The sequence below is a fragment of the Girardinichthys multiradiatus genome, chromosome 3 (assembly GCF_021462225.1).
Source record: "Girardinichthys multiradiatus isolate DD_20200921_A chromosome 3, DD_fGirMul_XY1, whole genome shotgun sequence".
Taxonomy (NCBI): Eukaryota; Metazoa; Chordata; class Actinopteri; order Cyprinodontiformes; family Goodeidae; genus Girardinichthys; species Girardinichthys multiradiatus.
Genome location: NC_061796.1, coordinates 27,646,232 through 27,668,664, shown reverse-complemented (window position 1 = coordinate 27,668,664; position 22,433 = coordinate 27,646,232). Strand labels below are relative to the sequence as shown.

General features: G+C 39.0%; 1 protein-coding gene across 3 annotated transcripts in view; it reads left to right on the top strand.

Moving 5' to 3' along the window:
- The window catches only part of atp8b2 (ATPase phospholipid transporting 8B2), a 38,360-nt gene that overhangs the window by 1,145 nt on the left and 14,782 nt on the right, over positions 1 to 22,433 (top strand). Inside the window, exons 2-13 of one of the 3 annotated variants that reach the window (XM_047361488.1) lie at positions 4,597 to 4,664; positions 13,212 to 13,270; positions 13,362 to 13,475; positions 14,902 to 15,000; positions 15,087 to 15,148; positions 15,265 to 15,337; positions 18,214 to 18,284; positions 18,389 to 18,468; positions 18,942 to 19,100; positions 19,171 to 19,259; positions 19,431 to 19,627; positions 22,265 to 22,385. In XM_047361488.1, the coding sequence (XP_047217444.1) occupies positions 4,640 to 4,664; positions 13,212 to 13,270; positions 13,362 to 13,475; positions 14,902 to 15,000; positions 15,087 to 15,148; positions 15,265 to 15,337; positions 18,214 to 18,284; positions 18,389 to 18,468; positions 18,942 to 19,100; positions 19,171 to 19,259; positions 19,431 to 19,627; positions 22,265 to 22,385 (1,149 nt within the window). In that variant the 5' untranslated portion in view covers positions 4,597 to 4,639. Of the gene's footprint in view, positions 1 to 4,596; positions 4,665 to 7,564; positions 8,592 to 13,211; positions 13,271 to 13,361; positions 13,476 to 14,901; positions 15,001 to 15,086; positions 15,149 to 15,264; positions 15,338 to 18,213; positions 18,285 to 18,388; positions 18,469 to 18,941; positions 19,101 to 19,170; positions 19,260 to 19,430; positions 19,628 to 22,264; positions 22,386 to 22,433 lie in introns of those variants that run through there. The other 2 variants (XM_047361489.1, XM_047361487.1) reach the window with 2 other exon arrangements.

The window sequence follows — 22,433 nt, the reverse complement described above, 5'->3', positions numbered from 1 at the left end:
ATGTAAAGATTAAATTACACAAAAGTGAACTCTAATTAATAAATAGGTGATTTGCAAAGAAAATTTATTCCACTGAATTTTATGTAGGGGTATTAGAGTAAAGGGGACGGTTCATAATGACCGCATGGCTCATGTTTATACCTTGTTATGCAAATTTAGACTTCTTTCTGGGATGTGCGTTTAAAATGCTCACTAAACTAAATAAGTGCAAGACACTCCATGAAGTGTTATTATTTTAATGTCTACTGAAGAAAATCTTAAAACTGTCATCAGTAGAGGTATATCAGTTAGTATACCTAGTATACCTAGCTGACTGTTTTCTGCTTTATTTTTAAGGATTTCATGCAAAATGCTTTTATTGCCTTCACATAGAACAGACCATGTTTTCTTTGTGTTTGTTTCTGTCTAAACAACATCAACTTTGAAAAGTCAGTCAGTCATTTCCTACCATTTCTTCCACAGTGGGTCGCAGGGAAACTGGTGCCTATCTCCAGCAGTCTATGGGCGGGAGTTGGGGTACACTCAGGACAGGTCGCCAGTCCATCGCAGGGCAACACAGAGGCACACAGGACAAACAACTATGCACACACTCATTTGCGCCTAAGTCATGCATTTTAGAGAAACCAATTAACCTAAGAGTCATGTTTTTGGACTGTGGGAGGAAGCCGGAGTACCTGGAGAGAACCCACACATGCACGGGGAGAACATGCAAACTCCGTGCAGAAAGACCCCTGGCCGGGAGTCAAACCCAGGACTTTTTTGCTACAAGGCAACAGTGCTACCAACTGCGCCACCATGCAGCCTAACCTTGAAAAGTGAAAGGTGAAAAGATGTTCACATTAACACATCTATATATTCTTTAGATAAATATAAACAGTTACTGGCCCACCTCAAGTAGCTATTAAAAAGATGTCAATTAGGGCCGTACGCTAACAGGCAAACAGTTAATTGCTGGCAATGACTATTGTTATAACAGTAAATAATTAAACCTTATTTCTTCTGAATCTTTTATTTCTTTTGCTAAATCAGATTATCTTTACCACTTCTTGTGAGTTTAAACAATTTGACTTTTGAAACTGTACTTTAAATGTGAACACTGAGAGCAATAATAGTTTATCCAACAGACGATAAATATTACTGGCTAGGAGAATCTATGCTTTGCACTTAAAATATAATATCTTAGCAAATAGTGGCCATATTGAAAACAATGTTAGCGGGTGGCGGGGCATGATTCAATATGTTGTGCAGCTCTAATGTCCATGGACATCCAATGTTAGAAGGGTTGCCTCAAGTGATGACGTTCTAGTTTCTTGGTGACTTGTTCATAGTTGTTGCTAGGATGGAGCAGAACATAAATAGATAGATTGAGGTGGGCTTGTCTGCAATAATTTGTGGTCTGTATGCAGATGTAGCTTACTTCTTACTGGTCCGTCTTCATTATCGCCCTCAATTATGGCTGTGCAATTTGCATGATCACCTATAGAGGGAGATCTTGGATACAAGAGGCTGACCCTAACCCACCAACTACCAACCAAGGGGTGCTCGATGTTGACCTGCTTCTCCCTTGCATTAAAAGGGGAGAACTTAGGAGGTTATGGCATCTGATCAGGATACCTTATGTTGAAGGTTTGCCAGGCAGGTCTCACTCAGAGCAGACTCTGGAGTAGACCCAGAATAGACTGGATGGATTATATATCTCCTCTGGCCTGGGAAGGCCTTGGGATGGCTGAGACCTTGGGATGACCTTGGATAAGTGGAAGCCAATAAATGGATAGATCTCAGACTAGGAAAGACAACATTACCTTCTGTCCAAGCAATGTTAAAATGTGGTTAAAAACTGAAAGTTGAAAAGACCCCCACATAGAGCTGAGGTGGCTCAGGCATCTGATGAGGACCTTTGGAGGCTTTCTGGAGACTACCTTTGGAGGAGCCACTGCTCCTCTGCACTGAAAGGACTCAGCTGAGGTGGTTCAGGCATCTGATCAGGATGCCACCTGGGTGCCTTATCCTTTTAAGGTTTTCTATGCACATAACACTGGGAGCAGAGTCCAGAGCAGGGCATAAACTCACTGGAGAGACCATATTATGGATGGATGGATGGATGGATGGATGGATGGATGGATGGATGGATGGATGGATGGATGGATGAACAGATACTGATGAAGAAAATTAACATAACTGTAAAATATAGTGTGTTGCAAAAAGACTGAAGAAATGTTTAAAGAAAATCAATGTTGCCATACTTTGACCCAGTAACTGACAAAAGTAATGAGTTTATGTACAGCACAGCAGTGCTTACTACAGTAGTAATAAGAGTCTTGTAGGTGGTGTTGCAGTTCAAAGTGAGAGATTTCATTGGGGATTTTTACCTCTGAATGTTCTTACACATCAGCCAGACTTTCATGTCAGTAATGATGCACACCGTTCTGTATCAGGAACGGTGCTCAGTTATTCAGCTTGTCCCTTGTGGTTCTTACTTCCCCATGAAGCCAGTTTTAACTGACCTGTGGGTCTGTGGGTTTACACAACATGTCAGTGACGGATGGACAACCTGAAAGGCAGGAAGAGGTATGAAAACTGAAATGCTGAAAAGGGAAGAGAGGTGAGAGAACATGACAAGCTGTTCTCACATTGTTGTGTCTGCATGAAAAACTGCAGCATGATAAAGAAAGGAAATGAATGGCCAAGGTTTCTGTTGCTGTGATCTGAGTAAAGGATTATCTGATTTTTAAAATGCATCAAGGTAATTATGTAAGAATTGGGACCGTTCAAAGTTAGCATGTTCCTCTCAGCTGCTTCTCTGATGCATGCTTTTGTAAATCCTGTCTCTTTGTTTAAAGCTTGGGATATTGTTTTCCAAACTGACCTGGCCTCAAATGTCTCCGTAACTTTCTCCCCAGCCTTCTGCTGTGTCCCTTTCTCTTCATGATGCTGGTTGTTCACTAATGTTCTGTAACAAATCCCTCACTGATGGATTTACTCTGGGATTTTATGACAAACAGGGAGACAAGACTTTTTAGTCTTTGTAAAAAATTTTGAAAAACATGCATGTTTAATGCCCCACTTTGTGTTGGTCCTTCACATAAAATCCAAAAGAAGTACATTGAATTTTGTGGTGAACAAATATGGTTTTGCAAGGCCCCATGTACCACTATGGTAAATTGGTGTCTCTTTGATACTTAGTGCAGAGATTTTATGGGGTAAAGATTTCCTTTTTCATTCTTGGCTCACATTTTTCTGCTAATCTTCATTCTACTCACAGCATCCACAAAGTTTTAACCTTTTACTTTATCAGTTATTTTGAAAACATCTAACATTTTTGCTATTTTTGGGTGGTTAGTCTGTATAGCCATCATTATTTCTAGATACCCATATTTATTACAGTTTGTTCGACAGCTCCATAGTCTTTTGCTTTCAAACAGCACCTTTGATTTGTGCTTTGGGTTTCCAGACCTCAGCTTGACCTCTACAGTTCCTGTAACTGTCATTTGATAATCACATTATGTACCAAGGAAACAGCTACTTTGCTTCCGTCTTGTAGACTTCTTCTATTTTTTTAATGAAGATTTATTGGTTAAAGGTTTTTATTTCCTACAGCGAGCTATAACAATTCAATTCAATTCAATAGTTACTTGTTTATTTTTATTCCAACAGTACATAAAATGAAAACAAAACACCAGGTCCATATGTTAATTCATTACTTGCTGAAATAGTCCCAATGAGACATTTTAGCCTGTAGTGTCCAAATGTTTTCATGCCATCGTCAGTTGTGGTGTGCAAGGAGTAACAAGATAGCATGCTGAAGAAAATGATGTACAGCAGGGTAGAAAACGACGCTGGAAACAGTAGCTGGAAGTTAATCTGCCCTACTGGCATGAAGAAAGGCAGAGCAGCTCTTTCTCAAAGGGTATTGATTGAACGTTTGCTGCCTTTAGCCCATGTCTGCAGTATTGTATGCACTGCTAAACCCAAGAGAAAGATTTGTAATGGCTCATCTTTCATCCTCTGCCTCCTAGCTTCTGTACTTAACTGAGATAGAACACAGTGAATAACACCACCGAGGTGTACCACAATAACAAACCAGCATAATAAAAGAGAGGAGGACGGTGCAGAGAAGAGTTTTAATTTGTGCAGCTGCTTTGTTATTCTGTCTCCTCTGCTGGAGAGAAAGCAATAGTGGATCTGGCCGAAGCCACCAGCCCCCCAGACAGACAGTGTCACAGAGACGGATGCAGCTCTCTGCTGAATGTCATTTCCTCATTACTGTTCTCAGTAATGGTCTGCTGGATGTGTATTTTGGTTCTGTTGTCAACCATTTGAATGCATTGCTGATTTGCATCTGGTTTGTTTTTCAAAGCACTTCAAAGTAAATGGTGTGAATTGTGTGATAACATTCACAATCATAGTTTGATTTGAAACAAAGAAAGGCAATTGTTTATTTGAGCTTTCTGTCAAACAGCTAGTTTTTGTGGTTTTAACTTCACCTCTCCCTCCTCCTGCTCTCAATCATTGCAACTCTGCTCTTTTTTGTGTTACCAGTTTGTTGTGATAATGCTACTTCTGTTGACCTTGCTGTCCTCTTTTATACCTCTGCAGAAAGTCTCATGGGCCTTAGCGAAAGGACGGTGGCAGAGTGGAGATGTTCCGACACAGGCCTCCTCCAGGTCAGTTAAACACATTCACCTTCTGAGTATTTAAACGGTGTGAACCAAAAGAAGTGAAGGACATCTAAAAATATCATCCTGATGCTATTTGGCTTACAATTTAGACATTTTCCATGTCTAAATTATATGAAAAATATTTGCATTTCTAGACTTCATTCCTGAAATCATTGTCTAAGTGGAAACGTAAAAAATATTGATGCTCCAAGGTGCAGCGTCCAGCAATCCTTGTTGAACCTGTTCTATTCCGGTGTAGACAATTCTAATAAAACTAGCCCAGAATCCATTACCATGAGCTATTTTAGTGATCTTCAGCAATGAAGAGTCTAATGTGTGTTAAATCGGGCAACTGATGATTGCCAAGCGATGAGACACACCACAGAGCTTCTAATGTGCATTCCTCTTAAAAGTCCTCAGTTTGTCCCTTCACCAATCCATCCATCCATCCATCCATCCATCCATCCCACAAGTAATTTATTTTAAGTTGTTGTAGAGCTTAATGGCATCCCTGTTGCTGTGAACTTGGGGTCCATCCACTGCTTCGGTTGCAGCAATAAAGTTCTTGCAAAGCAGTTGATACTAACTATCCATACTCTCGAAAAAAGGGCCTGTGCACACAGTCATTTGGCATGCACAGGACTCCTACTGGAATAGGACTTCCTAACAGGGAAGAACAAACACACCTTTATGTTGTGCATATTTTCTGTTTCTGGGAGCCTAAGAGACATTTTAAGGTTTTTCAGGCTGTAGTTCAAATAAAAAATTGTCAAGCTGAAAAAATTGAAGCCCTGGCATCATATTTTGTAAAGAGAAGGTAGGAGGAAGAGTAAAAAACCTGAGCAGAGTCTCAAGGAATACAATTCTACAATAATCGAGTGTGACTCATGACAAACAACCGCCTTCTTGGTTTTTGTCTGACTGGCTCTCAGAGAGTGAAAAACATGCATATCTTGGAATGTGTGTCCGTCACTGCTTGGACTGTACTGACATACATCAAAACCTGTCAAATGTGACTTGTCCTTCATAGTGTAACACTGCAGGCTGACCAATGTGATTCTTGTGCCTCTTGTAATGTCATTGACTACAGTTTACACAATGCAGATTCATTTTTTTTGTTCTGTGACCGTTTTCAAAACATTATATTCTATAAACTCCTGAAATGGAAACCCATACTACATAACCCGGCTGCTTGTTTGCTGAGTTAGTATCAAAAATACACTGAATATTATCTTTATTCAATATTTTTGACCTGATTTTTTTTCTACTGTGCAAAAAAAAAAATTCAACAGATTTTTAGTCTTCTTCATTATAGAAATAAAGGGGTAAAAAGACATTTTTGCTAACTCATGTTTTTGTTTGTGTTTTCTGTTGTCAATGGCAATGGACGCCATGACTAAATGAATGTACAATGTCATAAAAATGTACGTACAAAAGGCCATACTTTTTACATAGATTCTATATAATAGCTAATTAGACATGTTATCAACATTTGAAACTGGATGTGTATTTCTGTACAGGTCTGAATAAAGACATGAACCTATATGATTGTGGTTAATGTAATTTTAAAAATCCCGTTCCCCTTAAGTAATGTATCATGCAACTTTGAAATGCATTGCAATGCCTTTGATTATAGTAAAGTAAACATGTAACAACGGATTATACCATTATTAAACAGTTGGTAAGCATCAGTCTGCTGGGTATTTTCATGTCATCTCTGATTTTAGATGAGTAGCCTTGAAACAGTTTCGGTGTGCCTCAAAGCACAGGTGGATGTTGCATTTGTCACATCTATCTCGTGGCCTCTATCATAATCTAACTGATCATCTCATACTGGGCATCAGGCAGAGGCCTCACAGCCTGAACTTGTCTTTACTTCTCAACATACCATCTATCTCATTCCTGTTCTCATCTGCCTTATTTCCTGAGTACGAGCACTCAAGATCAGATAACTCTCCATTTACAAACAGTTCAAGGAAGTCGGCGGAGACTTTATAAAAAATAAGATAAATTTGTTGTGAAATCAAAATTTTACTATAAAATGCTTACAGGTACTTTTGTCTTTGCATGGTAATGCTGAATAATTAAGTGTTGGCTAATATATTTCATCTCTTGATCTCCATCGGGAAGGACATTCAGCTTTGAAAAACCCTACATTTCAATGATAGAAAATATTTTCAAAATAACTTCAAATATTATCACTGGAAGTACTTAAAATTATACTGAGAGATATTTTATCAGGCGACTATGAACATAAATGTACATTCTTGATGGAAAATAGATACTTACTCCTCCCCTTCTCCAGCTTTAGAGCCAAGCTTGTCTTGTCTGATGCCTGAAGCTCACTTAAGAGTCAATACTTCAATGTCATTGAATAATAGGAAACCAATCTGTCACAAGCATAATTCAAATGATGAAATCAATTTTGTCTATTGGTTTAAAATTGTTATGTCCCTTCCAGTGGATGTGGGGATGAAGTTGGCTACTTCAAAATGTCTTCTCTCAAACACATAAAGTTGAACTTCTTGCAACTCAAAACCTGTCGAATATGAGTCGTTCTTCGTAGTGTGACACTGCCAGCTGACCAGCTTGATTCTTGTGCCTTTTGTGATGTCAATGACTACAATTTACACAATGCAGATGAATAACGTTTTTCTTCTGTGCCCTTTATGAAAATGTTTTATTACATTAACCCATGAAGTGGAAACCTGTATACAGGGACAAAAAAAAAAGCTGGATTATGTAGAATACTACATAATCCAACTTTTTTTCTTTTTTTTTTTTTTGAGTTATGTGTTAAAAATACACCACTGGATATTATCTTTATTCAATATTTCACCATACTCCATATATGTCTGAGCAAGTTTTTGAATGCTTTTCACTCAATTTCTTTCCTGTCCTTGCACCTGCTCATCACAGCATATTTAGTAATTATATCTTCAGCCAAGATCTGCAGGATCTGAGAGGTGCATCCTTCATCTCAACCTTCAGTTGCTCATCTAGCTATTTTCCTTCTGATAGCTCTTCGGGAAACACATTGTTATTAATATAATTTCCTACATCTTAAAGACTGCATATGTTTGCTATTTGCTAAAATTGTTAAAACGAAATAGGAACCACGTGGCACAAGGTAGGCGGTGCAGCACGTGCCATGACACCTGCCTGACCCCGCCCACTGCGGCGCACCTTCTCACACTAAACGTGCAGGAAATATTTTGACTCCAAACTCCTTAGTTAGAACGTAGTGTATTTCGCAGCCAAAATGGCGCACGTCATCCTTAATCAGTAATTCGCTCAGCTGTGGGATCCCTGCAGTGGCGGTTTCCATGGTAATCGCAACAGGGTTACGTAATGTTCCACGATGGTCAGTGTTTATGTTGTGGATGAAACTCGATGCTGCGGGCCTCAACTGATTGATGACGCTGCAGATTAAAAAAAGAATCGCAGTGCTGACCGGCGCCTGTGCAACATGCAGCAGGAATAAGCTCCTGCAACAAAATAGCTCGCGTTATACCAGAGCCAGACCTGAAGGAGTCGGGCGATGTGCGGTCATTTTAGAGAAACCATGACCTCATCATTCCTGTAGACAGAGAGGGAGAAATCCGAGCAAGGCGCGCTCCGGGCTTGAGCCCGTTTGCGCACTCCAGCAGCGCAGAGAGGAAGCAGCAGAGAAGAGCGGAGAGGCAAGGTGGGATGGTCTGATTCATCCAACTCTAGTGAAGTTGGTTCGGAAGCTTCATCACCTCTTCCTCGTGGAGATCTGACGGTCCAATTTATTATAAATACGGCTGTAACAGTTCATTCTCAGACCAAAATAAAAAAAGATGACAGTACTGAAAGACATCCCGGAGAAATGGTTTCCAGTGGTTCTCCCCACTCAAAAAAAGAAAAAGACAGGATTTGGGGGAGGAAAATCGAGAAAGAAGCGGACAGGTACGAGTTTAAGGCTGCGATTGTTTGTATAAATGCCATCTCATTTTATAAATAAAGATCATATCCCTATCATTTCAGATAAGCTTATGTATCATCCCATCTCCATTCAATCCAGTTTCAGTCATGTTTATCTGCATTCCCCCTCATATTACACCTCCACATGAAAGAAGAAATGTAGCTATGTCTTAGGATATGGAAGCCTGAATGTGCCACAATCCGATAAATAAATAATTAAACATTAAATGGTAAAATGCCATAACTGTTATTTAAAATTAGATTTTATTACATTTTAGACAGCAACTTAGAGCCTAATATATGATTGGACAACCTGCACATCAAGTTACTGCACACCAGTCATTGTGTCTGCAGCATTGTTAGCCTGGCCCACTAACTTTGGTGGGTAAGGGTGACATAAAAAATGCACAATGTGCTGCAATGCAAGTCTATGAAATGATAAAATAAAATTTATTAAAAGTATACTTCTTTATTGTTTGAACAGAATGAATAAACTTTTTATGAGTTGATTTTACATTAGTTCTTTAAGGTGTGTATTTAAACTTTTATTTAAATCATCACATATATAAATATTCATGGACCTATAGGCTAAAGGGTGCCATCTAGCCAAGCAATCACGTATGTTTGCTGTATTAGACACCCTAATCAAAGGTGAATATATAAACAGACCTTCTTCTTTTACTTGTCAGGTTTCTTTGTTTTTTAGGCTTTATAAGTTTGTTGTTTAATTTCTCATATAAACTGTCCAACATGACTCTTTGCTATTTTAAATCTTTCTCAATAGTAGTGGGTTTGAGTCTGAATTTTGTGTGAATTACAGGGTTCCCACATGGTCTAGAAAAGCCTGGAATTTGCCTCGGTAATTTTTTCAGGTCTGGATAAGTTTGGTTAAAAGAATGGATATGGAAACATTTTTGAGTTTCCAGACTATTCTTTTGTCTAACTCTCTGAATGTTCTGGTTTTCAATCAGGATTTAATTCTGGATTTGTGGATCTGGAAATGCAGCTCGATTCCAAAGAAAGCATTCCTGTTGCTCTGAATATAAACAAAAAGAATGTATCATAGATCCCAAAGTATGCTTTAAAGAATCTGTGTTTAGTGTAGAATAACCCATTTAAGTCTTGAAAAGTTTGTATATTCTAGATTTGGAAATACAGCTGATCTAAGTTAGTCAAGACAGCATGACAGCATTTCTTCTTCTATTAAGCTTCCAAACCAGAAACCAAGTCCATCATTGCACTGTTACTTGATTTGGTTTAAACTAGGTAAATTTTTTCTACTTCAATGTCTAGAATGTTAGAAAAACTGCCCAGAAATTTGAGTCTTGGAGAGTATGGAAGTTTGAAATGGAAAATTTGCAGGAATCCTGAAAAAAACAATGTAACTCCCTCTGTCTTCTGAGACAATGATCAATTCTCCAGGCGCCACCTGTGCCCTCATTCCCCAGTGTAACGATCACAGATCCCACTTGATGTCCCCCTTCATTTGATCCCCGCTCCATCATTCTGTCGCCGTCAATATTGTTTTTCAGCTAATTAGCTTTAGGTTTGTGGCTCAAAAGGATTGCAGACGATTCTTTTTGCCTAATTAGATCATCGACGAGCACTCTTCTGGAGAGTCATGTCTGATTCTGATTTTAAATCAGAATTACACCAGCATTTACCATAACTCACACTAACTTTCTAAAGTGGTCATTACTGTTCAGTTCCTGTAGCTGATGGAAATATTGTGCGACTCCTGAACAGTGGCTTTTGAGGGAATGTTTGTTAAGTAGAAAGGAAGCAGAGTGTTTCAGAATAGTACTTATGCATCTAGATAAGTATATTTAGTCCTGCTGATTATGTATGCATAAATCAATATTTATTTACTGCCCAATGTCTCAGAATTTGATGAAATGTTATCCTGCAACCGAAAGTATCACAGCGATGCAGCTTTATAAATTGATACAGCCCCACTGTGCAGCATGGTGTCTGTGTCAGGTCTTCTCATGCCCTTGAACGTGTCAGAGACATTAAACACTTACTGTGCAGTTTGCCAAAGATTCTCATCCATTCTGTCTGAGTTGGTCAGCTTACAAAGGGCAGACCTGGGCCGGATGTAAGGTGGTTGGAAGCCTCAGTGCTTACCTGGCAGAGGCATCTTGCTCTCCTCAGAGTGTTAACACTGCATGTAGAGCAAATCAGTGCGATGACCTTTAAATAAAAGAAAGGGCAGAAGACAATCGGAAAGCGGAGGAGGCGGGGGAGTTTTAGCGGAATAGATTTTAGAGGATGGGCACCCACACAACCACAATCTGAAATTCGAAGAACATCAACTGGGGTGGGTTTGTTCATTTCCAAACTCTGACATATGAAACATTTGCTCTTCCAGTGTTTACTAGATTTAACATCAGGTAAGGAAGGCATTTTAGCATGTGCTTGAACCCCCTTACAGATTTTATGTGGCCTATCACTTTGTGGCTGCCATTGCTGTCGTGACTTCCACTTTGTTATAATACCACTAACAAGTGACCATGGACTATTCAGTGATGAAGAAATGTCACGATTGGACTTATTAACCTGTTGGCATCCTGCCATGGGACCGCGCTGGAATTTATAGAGTCGCTGAGATCGACCCTTTCAGTAAGAAATGTGTTTCTGTACTTATCTACACCTGTGGCCATGAAAGTAGATGTACCACCTGAATTCAGTTATTTGGAGGGGTGACCCAATACTTTTGGCAACAGTGTATTTGGCTATGGGGTTTCATCTCTGAAAATGGAGGTGGGAATTTGGTCAGGATTTATGGGTGTCCTTAGATAAAGGAAACAATCAGATCCATATCCACTGAGCAATCAAGAAAGACATCTATTTGGTCCCACATTTATTTCTTATTCATAGGAACGCATTCATAACAATTTCTTCAGAATAAAGAAAAGTAATGAGCTCTGAAAGAGATGAAACAGCCCACACACAGTCCCAATCTTAATATATTTCCCTTCCTTTGGTAATATATATAAAGAGACAGAAGTATCAGAACCAGTCTGCATCAACAACAGATCTGTGGTTAATTCCCCAAGACATATGGAAGGACCAACCTGATAAAGATCCTTCAAACACTGTTGGTGTTTAGTGTTTGCAGAAGAACCGATACTACAAAGCATGCAAAGATTAATTTAATTTCTCAGTTCATTCATTTTGCAGCAGTGTTAATTAAAATAAAATAACATTATTTATCAAGAAGGTCCTACTTGGGAGAATTCTTTCCATACTGCTGGTGATTTTGAATGGAACATGGAGATAAAATGCATTTTCTGAAAACCTTTTGAACAGACCAGCTGCTCATCTGCCGCAGCAGATCAGTCTCAGAGCTTCACAACATAGGGGAGTCCTTGTTGGAATTTTGAAGTGGCCTGTGCTTGTTTGCTGAAGCTCAGTACAGCAGATATGTAGGTGCAGATGTAGGTTATGTGCTGCACTTGGTGTGAAAAGGGCTACACGGAGTTGAAAATACACAGGAAACCACAGTCTTTGTTCACGTTGTGTGTGCATGTTTATTATGGGGTTAATGGCTTCTGTTGTATAGTGTCCCTTCCTGTAAAGCCTCACCGATTCTCTGTTATTTGTCAAAGGTTTATCGAGGACAGGTTTGTTTCAGTACAACAGTGCCATGCTACCAACTTTACACATCTAGAGACTAAAAATTCTGTCAATTTCTTTGCAAAATAGCTCAAGCTCAGTCAGACTGGGCAGAGAGCATCTGTGAACAGCAGCTTTCAAGTCTTACTACATTTTCTCAATTGGATTTAGTCTTTGACTTTGACTGGATTCATTCTAATACATCGATATGTTTTGGTCTAAACCAGGGGCACCAGGCTCCACTCCTCAAAGGCCGTTGTCCTGCAATGTTTAGATGTGTTCCTGGTCCAGCGAACCCAAATCACGGACCTGTCAATTTCAACAGAGTGGCCTGTGAGTTTAGGGGTTTCAAACCCATGGTCAAAACCATTCTGTTGTAGATCTATCAGTATGTTTAGGCTTGTTGTCATGCTTGAAAGTGAACCTTCACTGCAGTCTCAAGTCTTTTGCAGGTTCTATAAGGTTTTATTCCAGGATTGCACTGTATTTAGCTCTATCCATCCTCCCATCAATTCTGACCAACTTCCATGTCCTGCTGAGGAAAAGCATGCCCGAATCATGATGCCACCACCACACAGTGTGTTCAGGCGACACTGTATAAGCTAAAAAGCTCTTTTGAGGTCTAATATGACCAGAGGCCAGATTTGCCATCTTCCCGAGAAGAAACGTCTGGCTGAAGGAAAATTCCCAAAACGATTGTGCATCTAAAAACAACAAAAGTATAAACTGCAGGGTCACAGAGTTAGAGAACGTCAGAAGTCAAAGAAAAAGATAAAATTTATTTTAGTCACTCTAAAAATGAAGTGTGATCAGTGTTTATTTTTGGTAAAGCATGATGCACTGGAGGCTGGCTTTAGAGGCCATTTGTAGAATTTACATGTTTAAGTTTGCTGATGGCCCATATGTTGTGCTGTGTGATGCTGTTGCATCTATTGTGATATTTTATTTAATTGTTTTAAGACTCATCTTTTACTTGTGTTTCTGCAGAGGAGGAGAGAAAGGTCAAAGCCAATGACAGAGAACACAATGAAAAGTTTCAGTATGCGGTGAGAGGATCTGCTGTTTTCCACTGTATGCCAACTATGAATGGTAACCTTTTTAAATAATGCATTTTCCTGTTCTCTCCTCTCAACACAGAGTAACTGCATCATGACATCCAAGTACAACATCCTCACCTTTCTGCCTGTTAACCTATTTGAGCAGTTCCAGGAAGTAGCCAACACTTACTTCCTTTTCCTGCTTATTCTGCAGGTAAGGTTTAGGAATCTTGGCATTTGTACATTGTTTGTTTTACAGACTAAAAAACTGAGGGTGATTTATATCCAAAGGGATAGGCAATTATCATATTGTGACACTTAGCAGGTGATTAAATACAACTGAAACCAGATATTTATAACACACAAAAAGACAATGTTCTTTTTCTCACTGTCTGCCATTAAATCAGACAATTGTTTTTCTGTTTTAGGTCAGTTAGAGTTGCCAAAATCACTTCTATTTGCTATAAGCGAAAATAATGAGCAACACAGTTTGAATATACATTATGGCTAATAAAGACGTCTGACTAATGTTTCAGATGTTTATTTATAGCCAAAATGTTTGTCTTCCCACTGTATGAAACAGACAGGTGGAACCACTGTGGCGTCACCTGTTATTTTGAAAGCCTGTTTCTTGCTGTCTTGGTCTTTTAAAGCAGGAAGTTAACAGTGGGAGTTGGATGTGAAACTCTCGATGCATTTGCATCTGATAGCAGATGATCAGGCAAAACGCATGCTGCTATGTGTTCTGTTTTTCTCTCAATATTTTCATAATATGGATAGAAAACTAGACACTGATTTATCAAGGCCACAAATTTAATAAGAAATACTCTTCAATTTAAATACTGTGTATTAGACCTTTATTTTTCCAGTAAAAGAGTCCAATATCTTTTGACATTTATGTTACCACCATCTTTTAAATTTAGTCTGCTCCCAGTATTAATGAAGGTTAAACATTTTTACATTTTATCACACTACAACAATAAACCTCAATGTATTTTATTAGGACAACCACCATGCCAGTCTCACAGAGAAGCATGTCAGTGGTTGTATCATGCTGTGGCAATGCTTTAATTCAGCAGGGACATGTAAGCTGGTCAGTGATGTTAAGATCGATGGGGCACACAGGCCAATACTCAAAGAAAACTGTCTGGAACAGACTTGACACTGATACACAGGATTACCTTCCAGCAGGACAATGAGCCTAAAGATACACCCAGAGCTGCAATGGAAGCAAAGCATAGTGTATTCATGGTTTAGAATGGCCCAGTCAAAGTCCAGACCTAATTCCATTTGAGAATCTGTGACTAGACTTAAAACTTGCATTTCACAAACACTACCCATCTGATCGGGCTGAACTTGAGCTATTTTGCAAAGAAAAATGGGCACAATTTTAATTTCTAGATGTATTTCACCCATAGGGCTGAATACTAAAATTACTGAATATATCTCACGGATTTCTATTAGTTGAAACAATGTATAATTTCTTTATGAACTAATTTGGTTTGGTCCATCACATAATTTCCCAATAAATATGACAAAATGTTCAATGTGTTTGAATCATTTTTAAGGCACTGTTGCACAGCTTATCTATCTCCATTTATATTAACAAGAATAATCTTGTCTTTTCTTGTCTTTGTTAGTTGATACCTCAGATCTCCTCCCTCTCCTGGTTCACTACAATTGTGCCTTTGGCTCTGGTGCTGAGCATCACTGCAGTGAAGGACGCCACAGATGACTATGTGAGCAAGTGTTTTGCACACCCAGAAATAGTAAGTACACTAGAGCCTTCCTATTGATATAACGCCTCCATGTTTGTCCCCTGTAGTTTCGCCACAAGAGCGACAACCAAGTGAACAATCGCCAGTCTCAGGTTCTCATCCGAGGCTCGTAAGTCATCGCAGCTGAAAAATCTTTCGTGCATGTGTTGTTGCTTCTTATGATTCAAACTGTCCCGCTTTTCACAGTGAGATTTCTCTCTCTATTATTCTGATGTGCTGTTGCAGGCTCCAGAATGAGAAGTGGATGAACGTCAGAGTGGGTGATATCATTAAACTAGAAAACAACCAGTTTGTGGCAGTAAGTGTGAGAGTGACAGTGATTTTCATTTTCGAACACAGACACGATTATTCCACCCGCTCCACTGAAAAGAAAATTGCAGTGATGTGGATGAAAAATAATGACAATAAATGGCAAAACAGAAGATGACTTAACTTTGAATTTGAAATAAAAGTCTAACTCTTTTAATATGTATGTGCAGTATTGTTAAACTCCTAGCTTCAGTACATTGTGAAGCATCCTTTAGCTTTCAGAACCTCTAACAAATGTTTTTTGTAAGTGCTGACAAGTTTCTTACGAGCTTCTTGAATCTCTCAAATGGAGCTGTTGGTTCTAAAGTACAGTCCGGATGCTTTGGTGGTTCCTCTCTCTGGTCGGAATTGGCTATAGTGCAATAAAAGTAATGTTGCTAGATAAATTGGGTTTCGTCTCCACCGTAGGTACATAAAATCAAAACAAAATGAAGCTTGGTGGTGCTTGGTGAACAAAAACAAAAGGTAAAGTGAATAAAAACAATTATTCACCTGAATATTAACCAAGTGGATCAGGTTTGATCAATCAGATTGGCCTAATGTTGCATGTATCTCAATTCCTTCATATTCTTTTCTCTCTGACAACTCTCTCCTGAGTCATCATTACCCAGCGCACAAAATTAATATCATCATGATGCCATCAGGAGCTGACCAACCCCACCAGGGGAGTTATTGAAAAATAGAATTGAGTATTTTTCTCAAACCTTATTGTTGACATTTTCAGGGAGAGAGAGATTTCCAAGTCACTCAATAATATATGCCGCTGGCTGGAAGCGCCATTTTAACTCAATATCTACTGACATGCAATCCTTGAAAGAACAAGCTGACATGAATGCATTCATTTCAAAAGCCTACTGAGTTCCAAACTACCAGGAAGAGATAATTTCTTTAAATAACATTACTTGAAATGTATCTAAATAAACAGTTTCTGATCATAGACAATGTATGTTCTTACAATCAAAGACAAAAAACAATTATTTCAGCTCAATCTAATGTCATGAAAAAGGCATTTTTTTCACAGTCTTGGTCTAAAGAATGATTAGAATGCATTTGTGTGCCATAAGTGAGATTGTTCAGGTTCATATACTAGAAGAATGCAGGACAAAAATTGACCGTTTTCTCCTGCATGCAAGCTGTTATGTATGGTACAAAACTGACACTATAAATCACCATTAATGCATCATCTCCACCATGAAACTTGATGGAGGCAGCATCAGCAGGGACATGGACGCTGGTCCTGGTATAAAAAGGCTCCAACATTAAATCCAAACAAAGATTCTCCTGTGGGTTTAATCCTGTGATTTGCCTTTAGGTAAAATTCCCAGATGACTGAAGGTGTCACATTGATTCTTTTCAAATAATTATATGCAAGTATAATCACCATGGCAATGTCCAGCCATCAAACTGTTGAGGAAGGAGACAGGATCTTTGTTTCAGAAATGATGTGTTTGGTGTGAAATGTGAGTAAACCACAGAACAGTTGATAAAGACCTGTTAAGATGTTGTCTGAAGCTGGTTAGAGAGTATCATTATCTACAGTGAAAGGAGTCGTAGTCCAACATGGGTGAAAGGCCACTCAGTGAAGAAGCCATTACTCCAAAATTAAGATAAAAAGACAGATTACAATTTGCAAAAGCACTCAGGGATACAGAATCTAATCTTTGCAGACATATCCACCATCCCAGGTAAGGTAAAGTGGTGCAAGCATCATGTAATGTGTAGGTTTTGGTGCAGGAGGGACTGGTGTATTTCACCAAAAAGATGGCAGGTGATGAAGGTAAAATATATACAAATATTGAAGTAACATCTCAAGGCATCAGCTAGTAAGTGAAAGCTTACACACAAGTGAGTCTTCCAATGGTCAATGGTCCTAAGCATATTGCCAAACTGATTACTAGATGTAACGTTTTGGAGTGGCCATCACAAATCCCTGATCTCACCTATTGAAGATTTGTGGGCAGAGCTGAAAAGGTGTGTGCGAGTAAGGTGGCCTCCACACCTCAACTGAACCAGGTCTGTCTGGTAGAGTGGGCCAAAATTCCGGCAAACTAATGTGAGAAGCATATAGAAGGATACTTACAATAAGACAAGTCTTGAAGTTTAAAAGGCAGTTCTACCAAAACTAAGGAGTCCATGTAAACGTTTGAACTAGAAGAAAATCTGAAAAAGATTTTTTTTATTCTCTCTATCTTTATTTTGGCTTTTAGCCAGAATGAGATAATTTTACTATTTATAAAAAGTAAAACAGGAAGGATTAGGTATGATTTAAAGTCAGATAGTGAGGAAAAAAGTGTTGTATCTCTTTTTTACGTACATGTTAATATCTGGTTTAAACTGTAGAGTTCAAGTTTGCTACACAATATATCAACTTGCAATCGTCATCACATTGCAAATCTTTGCAATGTCTTTATTGCAAAACTTTGCTTGGCTGCAGCATTTGATATATTGTATAAATTATGTTCCTATTATATTATAAAAATGTTATTGATAAATCTCAAAATTATTGTGGAGGTGGGTGAATATTTTCTGAATTCAACTGTCTACATAAAAAAACACAGACAACACCAGTTCAGCAGGGTTCACTTTAATGCCAGGATTCAAACAGTGTCTTGTTAATGAGGTTAGATCATTATTGTTCAAGAAAAGTATTTATATACTAAATCAAAATATTAGAAATTGATTTCTTTTGCTTCCTTGGCAGGAGTTGTAATAAACATGCATTTCATCTCTAAATCTGTCCAGATGTGATTATCATAGATTGCATTCATGACTGATGCACACGTTCATCTCTGTACTGTTTGTGCTTCTCTGAGTTTTGCTGCATGCGCCTTGCAGTTAATGCTAACGTCAGCCATCTGTTTTCAGGCTGACCTGCTCCTGTTATCGAGCACTGAACCTCATGGCCTGTGTTACATCGAGACTGCAGAGCTTGACGGGTCAGAAAGCTCCCTGCACATCAATAACCACTCACAGTTCCTTATAACCTCCAAAGACAACAGGAAACTGCATCTAAAAAAGCTGTTTTTCTGATAATCTGCAGGGAGACCAATATGAAGGTGCGTCAGTCTGTGTCAGTGACGGCTGAGCTCGGCGATCCGAACAACTTAGCGTCATTTGATGGTGAGATTGGTTAAAATTATTTCATCTTCTCTCAATTTCCTGTTCGGTTCATCTTTCTGATGGTTTTCAGTGTGCATCCAACTGTGTAATTCAGATGTTCTTCTTTCACACTCTGGCAAATAAATAACTGAAACATCCACACACTTTACCTCCTCTACTGCAGCCGAATGACAGCCTGTCTTCACCAATTCACCCACCAGCAAAAGAGCTTTGAGTCAGCAAAGCATCACCACATACACACTCTACTAACCTGCTTTAGGAAAATGCATTACTGCAGCCTGATATCATCTTACAAAAGAAGTGTCTCTCTGTGTTTATTTATGACGGTGACAGCAACAAGAGGATGATAAATTCAGCTCAAGATCATGTTACCTTTGATGTAGATGCTTTGCAAAAAACTGAATTTGGTAATTGCCTGTCATGTAGGGATGAATAATTTTATTTATTTCACTGCAACATCTCCTTGTGTGAAGGTGAAGTGGTGTGTGAGCCTCCAAACAACAAGCTGGATCGCTTCTGTGGGACTCTGTACTGGCTAGACCGGAAGTACCCCCTGACCAACCAGAACATGCTGCTCCGAGGGTGTGTCCTACGCAACACGGAGGCCTGCTACGGCCTGGTCATCTTTGCAGGTCTGCATGTGCATGCTTGTATTTGGGTATAAAGGGATGAAACAAGGTTCAATTCTGTTTTATGTCTCAGGTCCAGACACCAAGCTAATGCAGAACAGTGGTCGCACCAAGTTTAAACGTACGAGCATCGATCGTTTGATGAACACTCTGGTCCTCTGGGTAAGACACCCCACCCCTCTCACTTTCACTGCCCCAAACCATTTCAGGACATCATCTCAGGGCCTTTGTTTACATCTGCACATGCTAAGAATAGACTCCTTCTAATTTTGGATTAAAAAACAATAGACCTAAACTATCTTTATGGTGTTTCTTTTTGTGCATTCCTGTTAGATATTTGGTTTCCTGGTGTGTATGGGTGTGATCCTGGCTGTAGGCAACGCAGTGTGGGAGAGAGAGGTGGGCTCCTTGTTTCAGAGCTACCTGCCCTGGGACCCTCCTGTGGACAACTTTATGTTCTCAGCCTTCCTGTCCTTCTGGTCCTACATCATCATTCTTAACACAGTCGTGCCTATTTCTCTATACGTCAGGTAAGAAATAGTGCAGCATATCACAAAGGCAAATATGTGTACATAGGAGGTAGACAACACAAGAAATTTAAGAATATTATAACAAACAGTTGAGACTAACACCTGGTTTATGCCAGCTGTGTCTGTCATTACAAACAACATCAGAGTCATCTTCATGCGTTCTGTCGAGGGGGAGCATGTTCTGTCATTTCAGTTGGTTTCGGACACCCACATTTTTGTAACTTTTAGCACGTGGCACAAGCGGCGGCCGCTAAACAGGAAGAGCAACAGGATGGAGTCTGAAGGGAAATTTCTACAGCCATGTGCAGGATTCAAGAAAAACAGAGATTATTTATTGCAAAATGTTACATTCACTGCAATAACAGTTTAAAAGTAACACTATTAAGGTTAAACTGTGTAGCTAGTATTAGGACTGCACTTCCTCTATACTTGTTCTGCACTCAATTGTTGAAAACAGGCAGATTTTATCTGCAGCTCAATCTTTTGTTTAAATAGAAAACTACAGTGAGGGCAGTTTATCTGAAGTGGGGACATTTGTGACGCCTAAATTCTCGACATATCTGGCACGTTGTGTTCAAAATAATAGCAGTCCAAGTAGACTAACCAGATCAATTGCTGTTTTTGGTAGAAATCATATTACCACATGGCAAATAATTTCCTAGTACATGTAGTCAAGTAATTGATAACCAACAGAACCAACATTGATTACATGCATTCTTCTGAGCCTGTGTGATTGAATGATAGTTTGAAAGAGGCATGTTCAAAATAATAGCAGTGTGAAGTTCAACGACAGAGTTCAGTCATTCTGTAAAGATTTAGGTGTCAATCGGGGGGCCCTTATTTAAGTATGATGTCAGTACATGTTGTCCGTGCGTTTCTCTCTGAAATTGGTTGTTCCAGGTATTGTTCAGAATAACAGAATACTTTGATTAAGACATTGATTGGAGACAGAAAAACGTATAAAAAAGTCCAGAAAATGACACATGACTCCTGATTGGTTTAAATCCTACTTGAAGGACAGGTACGTTTTTGTGACAGTAGGTAACTTTATATCAGAGACCACAAAAATCACGTGGCATCCCCCAAGGGTCCATCTTAGGACCCCTCCTATTCAATATCTACATGCTCCCCCTAACTCAGATTTTAATAAACAACAATATAAGTAGTTATCATAACTATGCAGACGACACACAGCTATACGTTACGATGTCACCAGGTGACTATGAACCCATTCAAGCGCTGGGTAAATGCTTATAAGAAATCCATGGATGCATGTGCCAAATTTTTCTTCAACTGAATCAAAACACAACTGAAATAAAGTTAAAAGTTAGCACAAAAGTTAGCACACAGCTTCAGTTAATACAGTTGAAACTACCAATCAGGCTCGAAACCTGGGTGTAGTGATGGACTCGGACCTGAACCTTCAGAGGCACATAAAGACAGTAACAAGGTCGGCCTTCTATCACCTAAAGAACATCTCCAGGATTAAAGGACTAATGTCTCAACAGGACCTTGAAAAACTAATTCATGAGTTCATCTTTAGTAGAATTGATTATTGCAACGGTGTCTTCATAGGTCTGCCTAAAAACCCGATCAGACAGCTGCAGTTGATCCAGAACGCTACTGCCCACGTCCTCACTAGAACTAAGAAAGTGGAGCACATCACCTTGGTTCTAAAGTCCCTACACTGGCTCCCTGTAGCTCAGAGAATAGACTTTAAAATACTTCTGTTAGTCTATAAATCACTGAATGGCTTAGCACCAAAATACATTACAGACTTGTTGTCAGTGTATCAACCAGCCAGACCTCTCAGGTCTTCTGGCTCAAATCTACTCTGCATACCCAGAACCAGAACCAAACATGGAGAAGCAGCTTTTAGTTCTTATGATCCACTAATCTGGAATAAACTCCCAGAAAACTGTAAAAGCGCTGAAACCCTAAGTTGCTTCAAATCAGGATTAAAAACTTATTTGTTCAGAGTGGCCTTTGAGTGTGCCATCTAAACATTATTAGTTAAGTTTTCAGTCCAACTTTCCTTTCATTTTCTTATCCATCATTTTATAGTAAATAGTTTTTTACTATTATTATCATGTTTTTAATAATTTTTTTCTCTCTTTAATTATTTAATTATCTTTATGGCACTGCAATGTACTTTTCTTATTAAGTCTCTTTTTATTTTTTTTCATGTACAGCACTTTAAATTGTCATGCTACTGAAATATGCTATATAAATAAACTTGCCTTGCCTTGCCTGTAAATCATAGAGAAAGTTGCAGGAATTCACTATTTATTTGTGCTTCTGACATTTATGTGTGATTTAACCAATAGGACACATGGTGCTGTACAATCATTATTTTTGGAGAATGTTTCTTGTGTGTTTAATGCATAGAATAAAGGAAAATGCTGCTATTAGCTTGCATTGTTCATAAAAGCTACCAGGGAAACAGCACCCACTGATTTTACTGTTTAACAGATAAAAGTTCTAAATTATGACTTCCTAAGCAAATTGAAGGCATCATTTTAACTTCAAGCAAAAATATTGACTCCATATATTTGATGAAGGAAACCCCTAAAATGAGTTTCACATACATTGATTCTTCTACATTTAATGTATTTTTCTGATCTGCCGGCACACTAGTGTGGAGGTGATTAGGTTGGGTCACAGCTACTTCATTAACTGGGACCGGCAGATGTTCTGCTCGCAGTGCAACACAGCGGCTGAGGCCCGGACCACCACCCTGAACGAGGAGCTGGGCCAGGTGGGCTCATCAGAGAACCCATGGTTCTCTAATGTTTCATAACTTATG